This window comes from Lontra canadensis, unplaced genomic scaffold, assembly GCF_010015895.1.
Source record: "Lontra canadensis isolate GAN:19392208 unplaced genomic scaffold, GSC_riverotter_1.0 scaffold5, whole genome shotgun sequence".
Taxonomy (NCBI): domain Eukaryota; kingdom Metazoa; phylum Chordata; class Mammalia; order Carnivora; family Mustelidae; genus Lontra; species Lontra canadensis.
Window position 1 is genome coordinate 2704676 of NW_022630999.1, and position 19142 is coordinate 2723817.

General features: G+C 38.5%; 1 protein-coding gene across 1 annotated transcript in view; it reads right to left on the bottom strand.

Annotated features, from left to right (window-relative positions):
• The window catches only part of LOC116864098 (UDP-glucuronosyltransferase 3A2-like), a 49126-nt gene that overhangs the window by 23468 nt on the left and 6516 nt on the right, over positions 1-19142 (bottom strand). The window contains exon 2 of the mRNA XM_032851325.1: positions 718-819. Within this exon, the coding sequence (XP_032707216.1) occupies positions 718-819 (102 nt within the window). The remainder of the gene's footprint in view (positions 1-717; positions 820-19142) is intronic.

Sequence of the window (19142 nt, forward strand, 5' to 3'; positions counted from 1 at the left end):
TGAATGAGAAACCCAGAGTTAAAGTTCCAGATCCACCCAACTCTATTATTCACCTGCTATGTGAACATAAACAAATCTTTTGAGTTCTTTGGTCCTCTATATTCCTGTCTGTCAACAGAGAGACTTGACCTGATTGATGAGTTTCATCTTAGCTACGAATTTTTTGGATTCAGTGACTCAAGAACATCTAACATCACTATGCACAAAGTCAAGGACAGCCAGTGACTTTTCAAGAAAATAGGATCATTCCACTGATAGATTCTGATCCTAGGACATGACCAAAAGACATCTTTTTAAGAAGCTTTCTTAAAGTTCTGGTCTCATAACAAGAGTAGAAAGTAACCTATATAAGAGGAAGAACAGCTCTCCTTACATAACAGAGGTTAGAAATATGACTGAGACTTTCTGTTCAATACAATTAAAGGCATACCACAGAGCAGCAGTTATCAAAATGATCATAATCATGTATGGAGGTTTGCCTGAAATAAAGTGACACCTAGGTAAGGGGGTAAACCATGGAGTTATGGCATGTGGGGTCCTGGTCTATAGAGCCTATTATGATATCCAGCAGGTAACATAAAAACAGACACACACAGATTTTTCCCCTTCTTTCAATATAGCTAGGTTCAAACAGTTTTTGTGCTAAGCAGTGCTGTACAGAAGACACTGTCTCTCTGGGATAGGAGAATGAAATGATTCAAAAAAAAAAAAACATACCTGGGATTAAAAATTCTTCTATGTGAAGAAACATAGTGACATTATGACCATGATCTTGAAGAATCTGAGATACCCGGTCCAGCAGGAGATAATGGCTTCCACCTAGGAACAATATAGAATTTCATTTTTGAAAAGATGTGACCAGAGAGTCTGAAATTGATGTGGAGGATGGGGATATGCAAGGTAAGGGGGCAGAGTGTTGATGGTGATCCAAGGAAGATAAATTACTTCAGTCCCCCTGTCTCTCTTTGGGGATGCTCCAACAGAGATATCTCTATCTGGTCTGTCCAAATCTTGACCTGGGGCAATCCTCCATCAGACAATTCCTTCTGTGACTCATAGTCTCCATGTCAGAGTGATGAGCTTCTCTGCTTGGGCCTTAAGGTATTCCTGATCCGAGGTACATACTGATATTAGCCAGACCTTAGGACACACCATGCCCTAAAGAAATAACTGTACTAGAAATTAGAAACAGTGCTGTGTGGGATTGGGAAGGGTTCCTAGTGGACAATCAGTCAGAGCTCTTTATAGAATCCTTCTCTCTGGAAATTCATGTTAGAGTGGGAACCAGACACATGGGAACTTAAATATCAGTCCAAGATATAAGATTTGAAGCAGAAGGAGGTCGACCCACCCTTTAGAATCAAAATCCTGGAGATTCAAATATATTTGGCAGGATGTTTCCAGTCCGGCCTGAAAATTGCTGAACATCTAATTAAGGCATTCAGTATAACTGTGGACCCTTGGGTGGAACTACAGGATCCTGTATGTGACAGACTGGGGTATCACCCATCCTAAGACTCCTGAGATTCTAAGGAATGAGAACTTCGATCTTCTGGGAGGTACAAGTTCTATCAATGCAATTATTTTCTAAAACCATGAGTGATCATGGGACCTCTTTTATTTTAGTCTATGGGTCTCAGAGACAGAGAAAGCCATATCAGGAATAAAGGAATAGAATTTGCCCACATTGAGAAGTGGGATTGTTAGCAAGATGAAGATTTCATGATGATTGGGTCAGCAGAGAGGGATGTAGGACTATCAGAAAGGTGTGTATCTGTGGAAATCACTCTAGTCTTTTATATCTGTGCTTGTCTTGCCTGAGGTAACAAGAATTATAGAAAGCAAAAACCCCTACTCTCTCAGACTGCCTGCTCTGGCTTCACATTTAACCCTTGGAAGGAAAGGACACAGGGGAGAAGCCATCCTACAGAGGCAGCCATTCCTGAGGTCTTGGTGAGCCCAGTGCATTCTGAGCCAGAGGTGGGGCTTCCAGTGTCTCCAAACCACACCTGCTCCCTCTCAGAGTCTGGAGGAAAAGTGCTTTGAAGAGGTAAGAAAGTTTTTTTCTTCTAGTTTTTGTTTTTTGCCACTATTATTAAAAAATTGATTTAAAATAAAAATTGAGGTTTTTAAAATACTGATTTTTAGGAATCCTTACTGTATAGAGTTTGGGGAAGAAGACAGGTTGAAGGTAAGAAACAGTGCATAAGTCCAAGTGTGTCCATCATGGAGGTCTGATGTGCTCTTGCAAAAGGCCCCTCATTCCCCTGACCCTCAGAGTGCCTCTCAGGAAATAAAAAGAGTGATGCCCAATTAGATGAACTCAATGGTTTCTTAAACTTCTAGGATCCCCAGATTCACAGGGATCTAAAAGTGATCATCAGAGCCCCCTATCCTTTCACAATGGATCCAAAGGAGTCTTGAGGAAATTCTATCCTATGATGCCTCCTTATCCTGATAAATGTTCTTATTCCCCTTCTGTTGCCTTTGGAGGCAAAAAATAAAGGAAATAAACCTGAGTTCACATAGAACTAACTGCTTCACTGTCTTTCAAAACCTTCCACCACCAAGGGTGAAAACAAAGAGGGGCTCCCAAGATCTTGATTATCCTGGGGCCCCCTCCCCTGCCCTGTCAGTTCTCCAGGTGTCCTATTAATGACACATTCCCAATCTATACTGTTGCCCCCAAAAGCCCCCATCCTTGGCCTCCAAGAGCCTGAAACTGACCTCACCTTCCACTTTCTACGGCATCTACTGCACACACCCAGACTTCTAGGGTGTGCCTCTCAAAGTCCCTACCTTCCCTAGAGTAGGTGGCTCAAGGTCTCCAGGTCAGCACTGGAACTAAATTCTGGCCCCAGCTATGCACAATGGGAATCACCTCCAGAGCAGATAAAAAGAGAGGAAAGGAAACTGCTTTTTTTTTTTTTTTCTCCAGACCCACTCCTTCTTCTCCCTAGTCTGGGACCAAAGCCATGTTTGGAAAACCATATGGAACGACACTCTGACCCAAGGCTGTCTGCCTGACCCCTGGCTGAGGTGCTTAGGAAGCAGCTGTCTCTAATTCTCCTGCCAAGAACTCACCTAGGGAAGATGATACAGTCAGAATTTTGGCGGCCTCAGAGAGCAGGAACCCAGGCAGAAGGAAGGCCGCAAGCAGCAGCATCCACTGCCCCACCATGTTAACTCCTGTTCTAGCTTCAGAGCACAACCCTGTGCCCAGAGCCCTGTCCCAGGAGCACTGCCCAGCAACCTGTGGATTCTGGAAGCATGTGCTGTGTTGGCAGCCAAGGAAATGTGCTTGCAAGCAGCTGGAGAAGAGGAGAGGAGTGGATTTTGCCTCTCTTCCTCTGTTTGTTAATTCTTACCCAGCTGCTCCTCCTCTCAGGGTGATTACTCCACTGGTTAATGTGTCCTCACCCTCCCTAACCTGGGGCAATTGGAAGGAGGGGTTCATGAGTCTCCTTAACCCTCTCAATCCACCACACACTCCACAGAGAAGATACTCTGAACCAGGAATGATAGAGACCTTAGGAAGTCACTTTCAAGATAGTTCCATCACCAGGTGACTGAGACCCGTCTCCATTTTAAGGACTCTCTGAATTTTCCCACCTCCTAAGTGCTCTATTGACTTTGTACAGCCATCCTCATATCCCCATGTACCTGCTTAAAATCTCTGCTAGTGTCCCATCTCAAGATCTCAAAATCTGATTCCCAAAGAAAAACTATCTACATTAATTGCTTAGAGTTTTTTTGAAAAGTAACTATTGGTAAGAAGTGCCAGTGTCTCCTAAGTGTTGAGCCCCCCAGAAGGCCAGGTCTTGACCTGAAGCACTGAACCTACATCTATAGTTCTGAATGGGCATGACAAAATAGGACTGGGCAGGGGGCACAAAGAAGTTCTATTTTTATAAACATTTGAACTATTTTTATAAACATTTGAACGTATGTTCCACATATGAGTGAAACGTTAGAAGGTTCGTAAAACTCTCCCAACATTATTCCAGTTTTCCCTTGTACTATGTGATTCTATGCATGTGCATTCACAATTATAATCTGTTCTGGTATTCTGTCTTCCCAGTGAAAAAATATATCTCCATTAGGAAGGCACCATTTAATATTGGTGTGATCACATTACTTTGTCTACAAATCTTATTCCAATCCTTTCAATGGTCTGATTAATATCCTCCAATGGTCCAATTAATATCCTCTGTTGTCCTATGAATCTGGTGGCTCAGAAGCCAGTCTGGATCACAGTGCCATTAGTTATCACATCTATTCATCTCCTTTAGCGAGGACTGACTTTTAGCCCTTTATTGTCTTTCACATCATTGATATTTTTTAAAAGGTTTTATTTATTTATTTGACAGAGATAACAAGCAGGCAGAGAGGCAGGCAGAGAGAGAGAGGAGGAAGCAGGCTCCCTGCTGAGTGGAGAGCCCAATGCGGGGCTCCATCCCAGGACCCCGGGATCATGACCTGAGCCGAAGGCAGAGGCTTTAACCCACTGAGCCACCCAGGCGCCCCCCACATCATTGATATTTTAAAGAGTACAAGCTGCTTATTTTGTATGATGGATCCTAATTGGAAGGAGAATCCTGATGCTTCTCATTATAGTTCAGGTTATGAGAGACTTTGGTGGGAATACTACAAAGATAGTGTTGATTCCATCTCAGTGAATCACAATGGGAAGCTCATGATGTCAGATGGTCCTGTCGTTAGAAATGGAAACTCTATCCCTTGTTTAAGGTGGTGTTCACCAAGATTCTCAACTGTAAAGTTGCTATTGTTTACCCTATAATTAGAGAATAATATGTGGAGAGACATTTTGAAACTAAATATTCTGTTCCTATCAAATTTCACTCACTCATTTTATCATCTTTCATATTTCTTATGTTTCAAGTATTACTGTCGTGGTGACAAATTAATGATTTTTTTATTATGTTCAGTTACCCACTGTATAGTACATCATTAGTTTTTGATGTAGTGTTCAGTGATTCATTAGTTAAGTATAACACCCAGTGCTCATCACAACAATATCCTTAATATCCATCACCCTGTTACCCCTTTTCTCTAACCTCCTCCCCTCGGAAACCCTCAGTTTCCCAGCATCCAGTCTCTCATGATTCATCTCCATCTCTGATTTCTCCCCCTTCAGACTTCCTTCCCTTCCCATATGGTCTTCCATGCTATTGCTTATGTTCCACATATGAGTGAAACCATATGATAATTATTTTTCTCTGTTTGACTTACTTCCCTTAATATAATCCCCTCTAGTTTCACCCATGTCAATGCAATGGTGGGTATTCATCCTTTCTGATGGCTGAATAATATTCCATCATATATAGTACCACCTCTTTATCCATTCATCCACTGAAGTGCATCTCCACGGTGCAGAAGCTTTTTATCTCAATGAAATCCCCAAAATTCATTTTTGCTTTTGTTTCCCTTGTCTTTGGAGACATGTCTTGAAAGAAGTAACTGTGGCCAATGCCTAAGAGGTTACTGTCTATGTTCTCCTCTATATCATTCATAAAGGGTCTACCTAACAAGAAAATCTAACAACTATGAAGATCTATGCCCCCAACCTGGGAGCAACCAACTACATAACCCAGCTGTTAACCAAAATAAAGAGTCAGATCAACAATAATACATTAATAGCGGATTTTAACACTCCACTCTCAGCATTGGATGGATCATCAAAACAGAAAATCAACAAACAAGAGCTTTGAATGACACATTGGACCAGATGGACTTCATAGATATATGCAGGACATTCCACCCTAAAATGACAGAATACTCATTCTTCTCAAATACACAGGGAACTTTCTCTGAAATAGACCACATATCAGGTCACAAATCAGGTCTCCACTAATACCAAAGATTGAGATTATTCCCTGCATGTTATCAGACCACGTGGCCTTGAAACTGGAACTCAACCACAAGAAAAAAATTTAGAAGGAGTTCAAACACTTGGAAGTTAGAGAGCATCCTGCTAAAGAATAATTGGGTCAACCAGAAAATTAAAGAACTTAAACAATTCTTGGAAACTAATGAGAACGAAAACACCTTAGTCCAAAACCTATGGGATACTGCAAAGATGGTCCTAAGAGGGAAATACATAGCCATCTAAGCCTCTCAGAAAATTAGAAAAATCCCAGATACAAAGCTAACCTTAAACCTGAAGGACCTGGAGAAAGAACAGCAAATAAAACCTAAACCAAGTGGGAGAAGAGGCATCCATTGCTTCCCGGTTGTTTAATTTGTTGGCATACAGTTGCTATTAATAATTTCTAATAATTGTTTCTATTTCCTTGGTATTAGTCATGATCTCTCCCATTTCATTCATGATTTTATTATTTTGGGTCCTTTTGAAAACTTACAAACTACCAAGACTGAAACAGAAAGAGACAATCTGAATAAACAAATAACCAGTAACAAGATTGAAGCAGTAACCAAAAACCTCCCAAAAGAGTCCAGGGCCAGATGGCTTTCCATCAGATTCTACCAAACATTTAAAGAAGAAATAATACCTATTCTACTGAAGCTATTCCAAAAAATAGAATTTCCCTAATATGGCAAAGGGAACAAGGATTGAAATCCAGGAGGTGCAGAGAAGCCCCCTCAAAATCAATAAGAATAGGTCCACACCCTGTCATCTAATAGTAAAATTTACAAGTCTTAGCGACAAAGAGAAAATCCTGAAAGCAGCCTGGGACAAGAAGTCTGTAACATACAATGGTAAAAATATTAGATTGGCAACAAACTTATCCACAGAGACCTGGCAGGCCAGAAAGAACTGGCATGATATATTCAGAGTACTAAACAAGAAAAACATGCAGCCAAGAATACTATATCTAGCTAGGCTACCATTGAAAATAGAAGGAGAGATAAAAATCTTCTAGGACAAACAAAAACTAAAAGAATTTGTAAACACCTAACCAGCTCTACAGGAAATATTGAAAGGGGTCCTCGAAGCAAAGAGAGAGCCGAAAAGTTGTAGATCAGAAAGGAACAGAGACAATACACAGTAACAGTCACCTTACAGGCAATAAAATGGCACTAAATTCATATCTCTCAATAGTTACCCTGAATGAAATGGGCTAAATACCCCATCAAAAGACACAGGGTATCAGAATGGATAAAAAAACAAAACTCATCAATATGCTGTCTACAAGAAACTCATTTTAGACCCAAAGGTACCTCCAGACATAAAGTGAGGGGGTGGAAAACAATTTACCATGCTAATGGACGTCAGAAGAAAGCAGGAGTGGCAATCCTTATATCAGATCAATTAGATTTTAAGCCAAAGACTATAATAAGAGATGAGGAAGGACACTATATCATACTCAAAGGGTCTGTCCAACAAGAAAATCTAACAATTTTAAATATCTATGCCCCTAACATGGGAGCAGCCAACTACATAAACCAATTAATAACAAAATCAAAGAAACACATCGACAATAATACAATAATAGTAGGGGACTTTAACAATCCCCTCATTGAAATGGCCAGATCATCCAAGCAAAGGATCAATAAGGAAATAAAAGCCTTAAATGACACACAGGACCAGATGGACATCACGGATATAGAAAGAACATTCCATCCCAAAGCAACGGAATACACATTCTTCTCTAGAGCACATGGAACATTCTCCAGAATAGATCACATCCTAGGTCATAAATCAGGTCTCAACTGGTATCAAAAGATTGGGATTATTTCCTGCATATTTTCAGACCACAATGCTCTGAAGCTAGAACTCAATCACAAAAGGAAATTTGGAAAGAATCCAAATACATGGAGACTAAAGAACATCCTTCTAAAGAATGAATGGGTTAACCAGGAAATTAAAGAAGAATTGAAAAAATTCATGGAAACAAATGAAAATGAAAACACAACAGTTCAAAATCTGTGGGACACAGCAAAGGCAGTCCTGAAAGGAAAATATATAGCAGTACAAGACTTTCTCAAGAAACAAGAAAGGTCTCAAATACACAACCTAACCCTACACTTAAAGGAACTGGAGAAAGAACAACAAAGAAAGCCTAAACCCAGCAGGAGAAGAGAAATAATAAAGATCAGAGCAGAAATCAATGAAAAAGAAACAAACAACAAAAAATAAACAAACAAACAAAAAAAAACCCCAAAAACAATAGAACAAATCAATGCAACTAGGAGGTGGTTCTTTGAAAGAATTAATAAGATTGATAAACCCATGGCCAGACTTATCAAAAAGAAAAGAGAAAGGACCCAAATAAATAAAATCATGAATGAAAGAGGAGAGATCACAACCAACACCAAAGAAATACAAATAATTATAAGAACATGTTATGAGCAACTATATGCCAGCAAATTTGACAATCTGGAAGAAATGGATGCATTCCTAGAGGCATATAAACTACCAAAACTGAACCAGGAAGAAATAGAAAACCTGAACAGACCCATAACCAGTAAGGAGATTGAAGCAGTCATCAAAAGTCTCCAAACAAACAAAAGCCCAGGGCCAGACGGCTTTCCAGGGAAATTCTACCAAACATTTAAAGAAGAACTAATTCCTATTCTCCTGAAACTGTTCTAAAAAATAGAAATGGCAGGAAAACTTCCAAACTCGTTTTATCAGGCCAGCAGTACCTTGATCCCAAAACCAGACAAAGATCCCATCAAAAAAGAGAATTACAGATGAACATCTTTGATGAACACAGATGTGAAAATTCTCACCAAAATACTAGCCAATAGGATCCAACAGTACATTAAAAGGGTTATTCACCATAACCAAGTGGGAATTATCCCAGGACTGCAAGGTTGCAACATCCACAAATCAATCAATGTGATACAATATATTAATAAAAGAAAGAACAAGAAACATATGATACTCTCAATAGATGCTGAAAAACTATTTGACAAAGTACAGCATCCCTTCCTGATCAAAACTCTTCAAAGTGTAGGGATAGAGGGTACATGCCTCAGTATCATCAAAGCCATCTATGAAAAACCCACTGCAAATATCATTATCAATGGAGAAAAACTAAGAGCTTTTCCACGAAGGTCAGGAACATGGCAGGGATGTCCGTTATCACCACTACTATTCAACATAGTACTAGAAGTCCTAGCCTCAGCAATCAGACAACAAAAAGAAATTAAAGGCATCCAAATTGGCAAAGAAGTCAAATTTTCACTCTTTGCAGATGATATGATACTATATGTGGAAAACCCAAAAGACTCTACTCCAAATCTGCTAGAACTTGTATAGGAATTCAGTAAAGTGTCAGGATATAAAATCAATGCACAGAAATCAGTTGTGTTTCTCTACACCAACAACAAGACAGAAGATAGTGAAATTAAGGAGTCAATCCCATTTACAATTGCAACCAAAAATCATAAGATACCTAGAAATAAACCTAACCAAATAGGCAAAGAATCTGTACTCAGAAAACTATAAAGGACTCATGAAAGAAATTGGAGGAAGACACAAAGAAGTGGAAAAGTGTTCCATGCTCATGGATTGGAAGAACAAATATTGTGAAAATGTCTATGCTACCTAAAGCAATCTACATGTTTAATGCAATCCCTATCAAAATCCCATCAGTTTTTTCCAAAGAAATGGAACAAACAATCTTAAAATTTATATGGAACCAAAAAAGACCTCGAATAGCCAGAGGAATATTGAAAAAGAAAGCCAAAGTTGGTGGCATCACAATTCCAGACTTCAAGCTCTATTACAAAGCTGTCATCATCGAGACAGTATGGTACTGGCACAAAAACAGACACATAGATTAATGGAACAGAATAGGGAGCCCAGAAATAGACCCTCAACTCTATGGTCAACTAATCTTTGACAAAGGAGGAAAGAATGTCCAATGGAAAAAAGACAGTCTCTTCAACAAATGGTGTTGGGAAAATTGGACAGCCACTTGCAGAAAAATGAAACTGAACCATTTCCTTACACCACACATGAAAATAGACTAAAAATGGATGAAGGACCTCAATGTAAAAAAGGAATCCATCAAAATCCTTGAGGAGAACAGACAGGAACTTCTTCGACCTCAGCCACAGCAACATCTTCCTAGGAACATCGCCAAAGGCAAGGGAAGCAAGGGCAAAAATGAACTATTGGGACTTCATCAAGATCAAAAGCTTCTGCACAGTAAAGGAAACAGTCATCAAAACCAAAATACAACTGACAGAATGGGAGAAGATATTTGCAAATGACGTGTCAGATAAAGGGCTAGTATCCAAAATCTATAAAGAACTTAGCAAACTCAACACCCAAAGAACAAATAATCCAATCAAGAAATGGGCAGACATGAATATACATTTGTGCAAAGAAGACATCCAGATGGCGAACAGACACATGAGAAAGTGCTCCACATCACTCGGCATCAGGGAAATACAAATCAAAACCACAATGAGATACCACCTCACACCAGTCAGAATGGCTAAAATTAACAAATCAGGAAATGACAGATGCTGGCGAGGATGCGGAAAAAGGGAAACCCTCCTTCACTGTTAGTGGGAATGCAAGCTGGTGCAACCACTATGAAAAACAGCATGGAGGTTCCTCAAAAAGTTGAAAATAGAGCTACCTATGACCCAGCAATTGCACTACTGGGTATTTACCCTAAAGATACAAAAGTAGTGATCCAAAGGGGCACATACACCCAAATGTTTATAGCAGCAAGGTCCACAATAGTCAAACTATGGAAAGAACCTAGATGTCCATCAACAGATGAATGGATAAAGAAGAGGTGGTATATATACACAATGGAATACTATGCAGCCATCAAAAGAAATGAAATCTTGCCATTTGCGATGACGTGGATGCAACTAGAGGGTATTATGCTTAGCAAAATAAGTCAATCAGAGAATGACAATTATCATATGATCTTCCTAATATGAGGAAGTTGAGAGGCAATGTGGAGGTTTGGGGGGTAGGAAAAGAATAAATGAAACAAGATGGGATTGGGAGGGAGACAAACCATAAGAGACTCTTAATCTCACAAAACAAACTGAGGATTGCCAGGGGGAGAGGGGTTGGGAAAGGGTGGTGGGGATATGGACATTGGGGAAAGAATGTGCTATGAAGTGTGTAAACCTAGCGATTCACAGACCTGTGCCCCTAGGGCTAATAATACATTATATGTTAACAAAAAAATTAAAAATTAAAAAAAAAATACATGCACAGGTTTTTCATTCTACCAAAAATATTCCAAAGGCTAAATTAAAAATAGTAGTCCTCTGCAGCCCTACTTAATATCCTGGCATTTCCCCCATAAGTCATGTGTAATCGTCTGACACCATTTTTGAAGTTGGACTGATGACAGCTTTTAAGCTCCATCTCCCCAAATGGCCTCAAAATGCCATCTCTTAAGTGAGAAGGAATTTCAAGCCAAGCAAGCCAGACCCAAGTAGGGGACTCCTCACCACCACCCTACTCAGAAGCTTCCATAATTGTCACTTGGGGACAAAAGAATGGGAGTAGCCTTTCAGTGGCCCTGGCCACGTGTCTCAACAAACTTGTTTTCCATGTCAGCTTGGATTGTGCTTCTGAGTCCCAGCATGAGCTGCGATTGACACTAGGCTAGGTAGAACCCTGTGACCCATGGTTGTGTGTCTCAAGTACCGTCCTCATTGTAAACAGTGTTCTGGGTAAGACTAATTCCAGTTTACAAGCCCACAGAATGCTGGTAGAAGAGTATTCACTATGTCATATGATGAAATTCACACATGTAAAAGTAGAAGGTTCATTAGAACCCCAGAAAATGCCTTTGCTGCTGATTATATCTCTGCAGCTAAAAGAAAACCTTGGTTAACACAATAATGGGAAAAAGCATTGATGACACCCCATGGGGTTAATTCAAAGAGTTCATTCAAACTCAATCTCAGGTCTCCCAAAATCATCACTAGGGAGGCCCCTAACCTTGATGATACTAATTGGGACATTCTAAGGAAGAAACATGTAAATATGAGCAGGTTAGATGGACACCCTCCCCCAAAGTGTAAGTAATGACAACCAAAAGAATGGCAAAAAAAAAAAAAAAAGAAAGAAAGAAAGAAAGAAAGAAAGAAAGAAAAGAAAAGAAAAGAGAGAGAGAGATTTTAAGGTGGGGGAGTCAGGAAAGATATTAAAACAGAGTTCTCAGTTTTGACACATGTGAAATCTAATGTTACCTTCAAAAGAAATTATTTCAGAGAAATGACACAGATTGGCTTTTGTGACTTTACATCAGAGGTTCTAAATTACTTTGAACATTGGATAAGATGCACCAAAGACAAACCTTAATCATCTTGGTTAATACTTGGGGAAAATAACAGATATGAGAGCTCACCAAATTTATTGAAGTATATCTGTTCTCTTGAGAGTTACAAAATATTAGAAGACAATTGTGCATGCCCTATCTTAACTACTGGGATTAAATATCTCATAGTCGTAAGCCCATTGGTTAAGTTATTCATAGCAGCTATTGTTGCTCTTACGTAACAAGTCATAAAATAAAATTAAGGTTTTAGCACTAACAGCATGACAAAAAAAATAACTCATTGGATCTGCCAAATATATTAAAACTGTTAATACTATCAAATATATCTTAATAGAGTGTCTTCAAGGATTAAATCCCATTAAAAAGTTTTTATTAACAAAGAAGTGATTTTCCCATGGGTTCTCCATTTAATAGCCTAATTTAAACTATTCTTAAACCTGAATGAATACCCAACTTTTGTAGCAACATGGACGGGACTGGAAGAGATTATGCTGAGTGAAATAAGTCAAGTGGAGAGAGTCAATTATCATATGGTTTCACTTATTTGTGAAGCATAACAAATAGCATGGAACACATGGGGAGTTAGGAGAAGGGAGTTGGGGGAAATTGGAAGAGGAGGTGAACAATGAGAGACTATGGACTCTGATAAACCATCTGAAGGGTTTGAAGAGGTGGGGGGGGGGGGAGGTTGGGGGGAACCAGGTGGTGGGTATTAGAGAGGGCACGGACTGCATGGAGCACTGGGTGTGGTGCAAAAACAATGAATACTGTTATGCTGAAAATAAATTTTTAAAAAATGAAAAAAAAAAAACCTAAATGAATAGTGCCTCTCTGTGGACTGCTATAATTTGACTGCCAATGTCATCATATTAGGGCTTCCATTTCCAATATTACTGAAATTGCTGACTATATCTAAGTACCAATAGATACTTTACATGCATAGATTTGGCAGTATCTTCTGTTCAATTCCTATTCAGCAATCTCTTAGCTGCAGTGTCTCCTCACCTCATCTTGGCCGGATACAAATCATCTGTAACTAGCTTCTCATGGACTACCTCAACAGTCCTGCTCATAAGCTTAGCTGGCAAGATCTTAACCACATTCAACTTCCTCCAGAAACACGTGTATAACATTGCATTGAGAACAACCTCCTTTTGAGATATTCATTGACCACAGTCATTCAGGACACAAATATTCACACAGGAGTTCACAAGAGGGATGTGCTGCTGCCCTACACAAAGCACAAGCCATGCACCTCAGTTGAATTCCTGCGAAGAATTATTTGTCAGTTCAAGGTCTTTCCATCCCTGGCACTGTCAAACACCTATTACGGTTCCATTTCCAGTATGAGAGTATAAGGAGCTTTCCTGTACTTATATATTCATGTAAAATTCAACTATGCAAAAAGAGATAATAGGTCAAAAGGCAGTGGGGAGGTTTCTGCTAAGATAGTGGAGAACCAGGAATCTATTACCTGACCCAGACCAAAAATTCCACTGACAGAATTTGTCTGAAATAACTATTTGGGAACTCTGCAGTCAATTGATGGTTTCCAACTACCAGGGGAAGTCTTTAACTGTAAATTGTAGATAATTTCAGTCAATCTCAGCCCTTTTCACAGTAGCAACTACCAATTCCCCACCCCTCAGTCTCTAAGAAGAAAGCTGTATAAATGTCTTCATAGAGCAGCTTGTACGCAGGTTTCAAGAGCCTGAGTGGGCAAAAATGACCTTCTTCAAATATCAAGTATCTAAGCTCTGATTGCTGATTGCTGCTTCTGAGCACAGATGTACAGACAAAAAAGTTAAAGGCAACATTTTTGCATGACACTTTATTGTTGCACCCACATCCTTCTCTGGCTGAATGGACTTCAAGGGGTCTTAAAAGACTGATATCCCCCTTTTCCCTCCATTTTTCTCATTTTCTCCTTTTGGGAGGGAAACATTAAAGACTGGGGCATTCTAAAACAACTACATATACCAGGAAAATTAGAAAGTGTCCACTCTAAAAGTTCATTTTTGCTTTTGTTTTCTTTGCCTTTGGAGACATATCCTGAGAGAAGTTGCTGTGGTCAATGTCAAAGAGCTTACTGCCTATGTTATCCTCAAGAATTTTGATAGATTCCTCACGTTGATTTTGATAGACCTCATGTTGAGGTCTTTTATCCATTTTGAGTCTATCTTTGTGTATCTTGTAAGAGAATGGTCTAGTGTCATTCTTCTACACATAGCTGTCCAATTTTCCCAACACCATTTATTGAAGAGACTGTCTTTTTTCCAATGTATATTTTTTCCTGCTTTGTCAAAGATTATTTGACCATAGAGTTGCTGGTCCATATCTGGGCTCTCTACTCTGTTCCACTGGTCTATGTGTCTGTTTTTGTGCCAGTACCATGCTGTCCTGGTGATCACAGCTTTGTAGTAAAGCTTGAAATCAGGCAACCTGATGGCTCCAGCTTCGTTTTTCTTTTTCAACATTTCCTTAGCAATTTGGGGTCTCTTCTGGTTCCATACAAATTTTAGGATTGTTTGTTCCAGCTCTTTGAAAAATGCTGGTGGTATTTTGATTGGGATTTGAAAGTATAGATTTCTCTAGGCAGTATAGACATTTTAACAATGTTTATTCTTCCGATCCATGAGCATGGAATGGTCTTCGATCTTTTTGCGTCTTCTTCAATTTCTTCCATGAGTGTTCCTAGTTCCTCAACTACAGATCCTTTACCACTTTGGTTAGGTTTTTTTCCCAGGTATCTTATGGTTCTTGGTGCTATAGTAAATGGAATTGATTCTGTAATTTCCCTTTTTGTATTGTCATTGTTAGTGTATAAAAAAGCAACTGATTTCTGTACATTGATTTTGTACCCTGCCACATTACTGAATTGCTGTATGAGTTCCAGTAGTTTGGGGGGTGGAGTTTTTTGGGTTTTCCATATAAAGTATCATGTAATCTGGGAAGAGAGAAAGTTTGACTTCTTCATTGCCAATTTGATTACCTTTTATTTCTTTTTTGTTGTCTGATTGCTGTTGCTAGGGCTTCTAGTACTATGTTGAACAACAATGGCAAGTGGGCATCCTTGTCATGTTCCTGATCTCAAAGGGAAGCCTGTCAGCTTTTCCCCATTGAGGATGATATTCACTGTGTCTTTTTCATAGATTTTACATAGTTGAGGAACATTCCCTCTACCTTTATACTTTGAATTGTTTTAATTAGGAACAGATGCTGTATCTTGTCAAATGTTTTTTTCTGCATCAATTGAGAGGACCATGTGGTTCTTCTCTCTTCTCTTATTGATTTGTTCTATCACATTGTTTGATTTGTGAAAGGTGAACCACACTTGTATCCCATGGATAAATCCCACCTGGTATGGTGGATAATCATTTTAATATACTGTTGGATCCTATTAGCTAGGATCTTGTTGAGAATCTTAGCATCCATATTCATCAGGTTTATTGGTCTCAAATTCTTTTTGGTGGGGTCTTTGCCTGGTTTGGGGATCAGGGCAATGCTGTCTTTATAAAAAGAGTCTGGAAGTTTTCCTTCTGTTTCTATTTTTTTTTTTTTTTTTTGAAACAGCTTCAGGAGAAGAGGTATTATTTCTTCTTTGAATGTTTGGTAGAACTCTCCAGGGAATCCGTCAGGTCCTGGGCTCTTGTTTTTTGGGAGGTTTTTGATGACTGCTTCAATCTCATTACTATATATTGGTCTATTCAGGTTGTCAATTTCTTCCTGATTCAGTTTTGGAAGTTTATAGGTTTCCAGGAATGCTTCCATTTCATCTAGGTTGCTTAACTTATTGGCATATAACTTTTGATAATAATTTCTGATGATTGTTTCTATGTCCTCGGTGTTAGTCATGATCTCTCCCTTTTCATTCATAATTTTATTAATTTGGGTCCTCTCTCTTTTCTTTTGGATTAGATTGGCCAAAGGTTTATCGATCTTATTTTAAAAATAGAAAAAGAAAAAAAAAAGAGCGTGTCCTCTGACACCCATGAAAAGGCTCGGAAAAGACTTAAGAATACCAGTTTACACCTCACATTGATCCTTACCACAAAGGCAGCCTAGAACAATTCTTTTAAATGAACAAAATTAATTACAAAAATCCGCAAACCCTAGAGAAAGAAGGAGAATCTCACCTCCAGATATAGCACATTGTCAGATTCACATGGTCAGTTTTCAATAAAATTTACAAGCTATACCAAGAAACAAAAAACTAAGGCTTATTCAGAGGAAAAAATAAATCAACAAAAACGGTCTCTGAGAAAGACTTAATGGCAGATATACTAGATGATGACTTTAAATAAGTGCTTTAAAACTTCTCAGAGAACTAAAGGAAGATGTGGAGAAGGCCAAGGAAAAAGTGAACGCCAAATAGAAATGTCAATAAAGGCATAGAAAATCTAAAAAGAAACCAGAAACAACATCTAGAACTGAAAAGTGCAATAAATGAAATGAAAATTTCACAAGAGGGAGTCATAGCATATTTGAGCAAGTGGAAGAAATAATCCATGAACCTGAAGACAATACAATGGAAATGATCAAGAGTGAAGAACAGGAAGTTAAAAGATTGAAAAAAAGAACATGGCCTAATTGACCAACATAACCATTGTGGATACTCACAAGAAAAAGAGAGAAAGAAAGGGATAGAGAGAACATTGTAAGTAATAATGGCTGAAGACCACCCAAATGGATGAAAGATAGGAGTATAAGCATTCAGGAAACTCAACAAACTCCAAGGAAAATGAACTCAAATGCTCACATCAGGACACATTATAATCAAAATTTAGAATGATAAATAGAGAATATTAAAAGCAGCAAGAAAAAAGTGACTCATCACATACAAGTGCTTGTCAATGAGATTATAAATAGATTTCTAATCAGAAATTTTGGAGGCAAAAAAAAAAAAAATTGGAATCCAGAAGGCAGTGGCCCAATATATTCAAAATGCTAAAAGAAGGGGTGCCCGGGTGGCTCAGTGGGTTAATTGTCCAATTCTTAGCTTCAGCTAAGGTCATGATCTCAAGACTGTGAAAGTGAGACCTGTGTCAGGCTCCATGCACAGTGAGGAGTCTCTCTGAGAGTCTCTACCACTTCCTCTCCCTCTGCCCCTCCCCTCACCCAGAGTCTCCCTCTCCCTCTCTCAAATAAAACAATATCGTTTTTTAAAAATGCTAAAAGAAAAGGAAATCAACAACAAAAAATATTATATTCAGCAAAACTGCCCATCAAAAGTCAAGGAGAATTAGACAGTCCAAGTTAAACGAACTAAGGGAATTGGTATCCACTAGACCCATCCTGGGAGAAATACTCAACGAAGTTCTCCAGGGAAAAATGAAAGGACACAAGAGAGTAACCAAAGGTGTGTGAAGAAATAAAGGTTTTAAAAAGGTAAATGAGGGGCGCTTGGGTGGCTCAGTGGGTTAAAGCCTCTGCCTTCTGCTCAGGTCATGATCTCAGTGTCCTGGGATCGAGCCCTGCATCGGGCTCTCTGCTCAGCAGGGAGCCTGCTTCCTCCTCTCTCTCTGCCTGCCTCTCTGCCTACTTGTGATCTCTGTCTGTCAAATGAATAAATAAAATCTTTAAAAAGAAAAAGGTAAATGAATGGGCAATTATAAAAGTTACTGTTATTGTAACAATGGCTTGTAACTACCTTTTTATTTTCTACGTGTTTTGAGATTATTACATTAAAAAAATAGTTTAAAAACTACTACCATTATTTGGACTTTGTTTGTAACTTAATTGATGATATCTTACTAGGTGCATATATGTTTATAATTGTTATATCTTATTGCTGTATTGAACCTTTTATTAATATATACTGTTTTTCCTTGTCTCTTGTAATCTTTTTTGATTTAAAATCTATTGTGTTTGATATTTGGTTATCTGCTTTTGTTTTCTTTTGGTTATTACATAACCAAAAATAATAACCAAAATTTTGGTTATTAATTTTCTACATAATTTAAGATACTAGTACATTTAAATTAATGACAGATTGTGTTTGGGGGCACACAATGTATAAAAATGTTATTTTATGACATCAACTAACGAAAAAGGTTGGGGTTGAAGGTATACAGGACCAGCATGTTTGAATGTTATTAAGCTGGTATAAATTAAAACCTGAGTGTCACAGATTTAGGAGGTTAAGTGAAATCCCCATTGTAATCGCACATATGAAATAACTGTAGAATATAAACAAAAGAGAATGAAAAAATAATTTAATGTTTTTCAAGGAGTAAACTAAACACAAAAGAAACAGTGATACAGAAAGTGAGGGACAAAGAAGATATAAAGCATATAGCAAACAAATAATAAAAGGACAGAAGTAAGTCTCTCCTTGTCAGTAATTACATTAAATGTACATGAATTAAATTCTCCAGTCAAAAGACAGAATGACAGAATGGATAAAAACAGGTGATCCAATTGTAATATCTTCATATTGTGACAGATGGTGGTTAGACTTGTGGTGAGCATAGCATAACATATACAGTTGTCAAACCACTATGTTGCACACCTGAAACTAATATAATGGTGTGTGCCACTATAGTTCAATAAGAATAACACTTTTAAAATTAAAAATGATATGTGATTAACAACGGGGGCAAGAAAGTGTGGGGTGTATGGAAACTTCCTGTACTACCTTCACAACTTTTCTGTAAACCTAAAATTTTTCCAAAATGAAACATTTTGGAAAAATGAAGCATTGAGCCTTAAATGACACACTGGACCAGATGGATATCACAGATATATTCAGAACATTTCATCCCAAAGCAACAGAACACACATTCTTCTCTAGTGCACATGGAACATTCTCCAGAATAGATCACATCCTGGGTCCTAAATCAGGTGTCAACCGGTATCAAAAGATTGGGATCATTCCCTGCATAT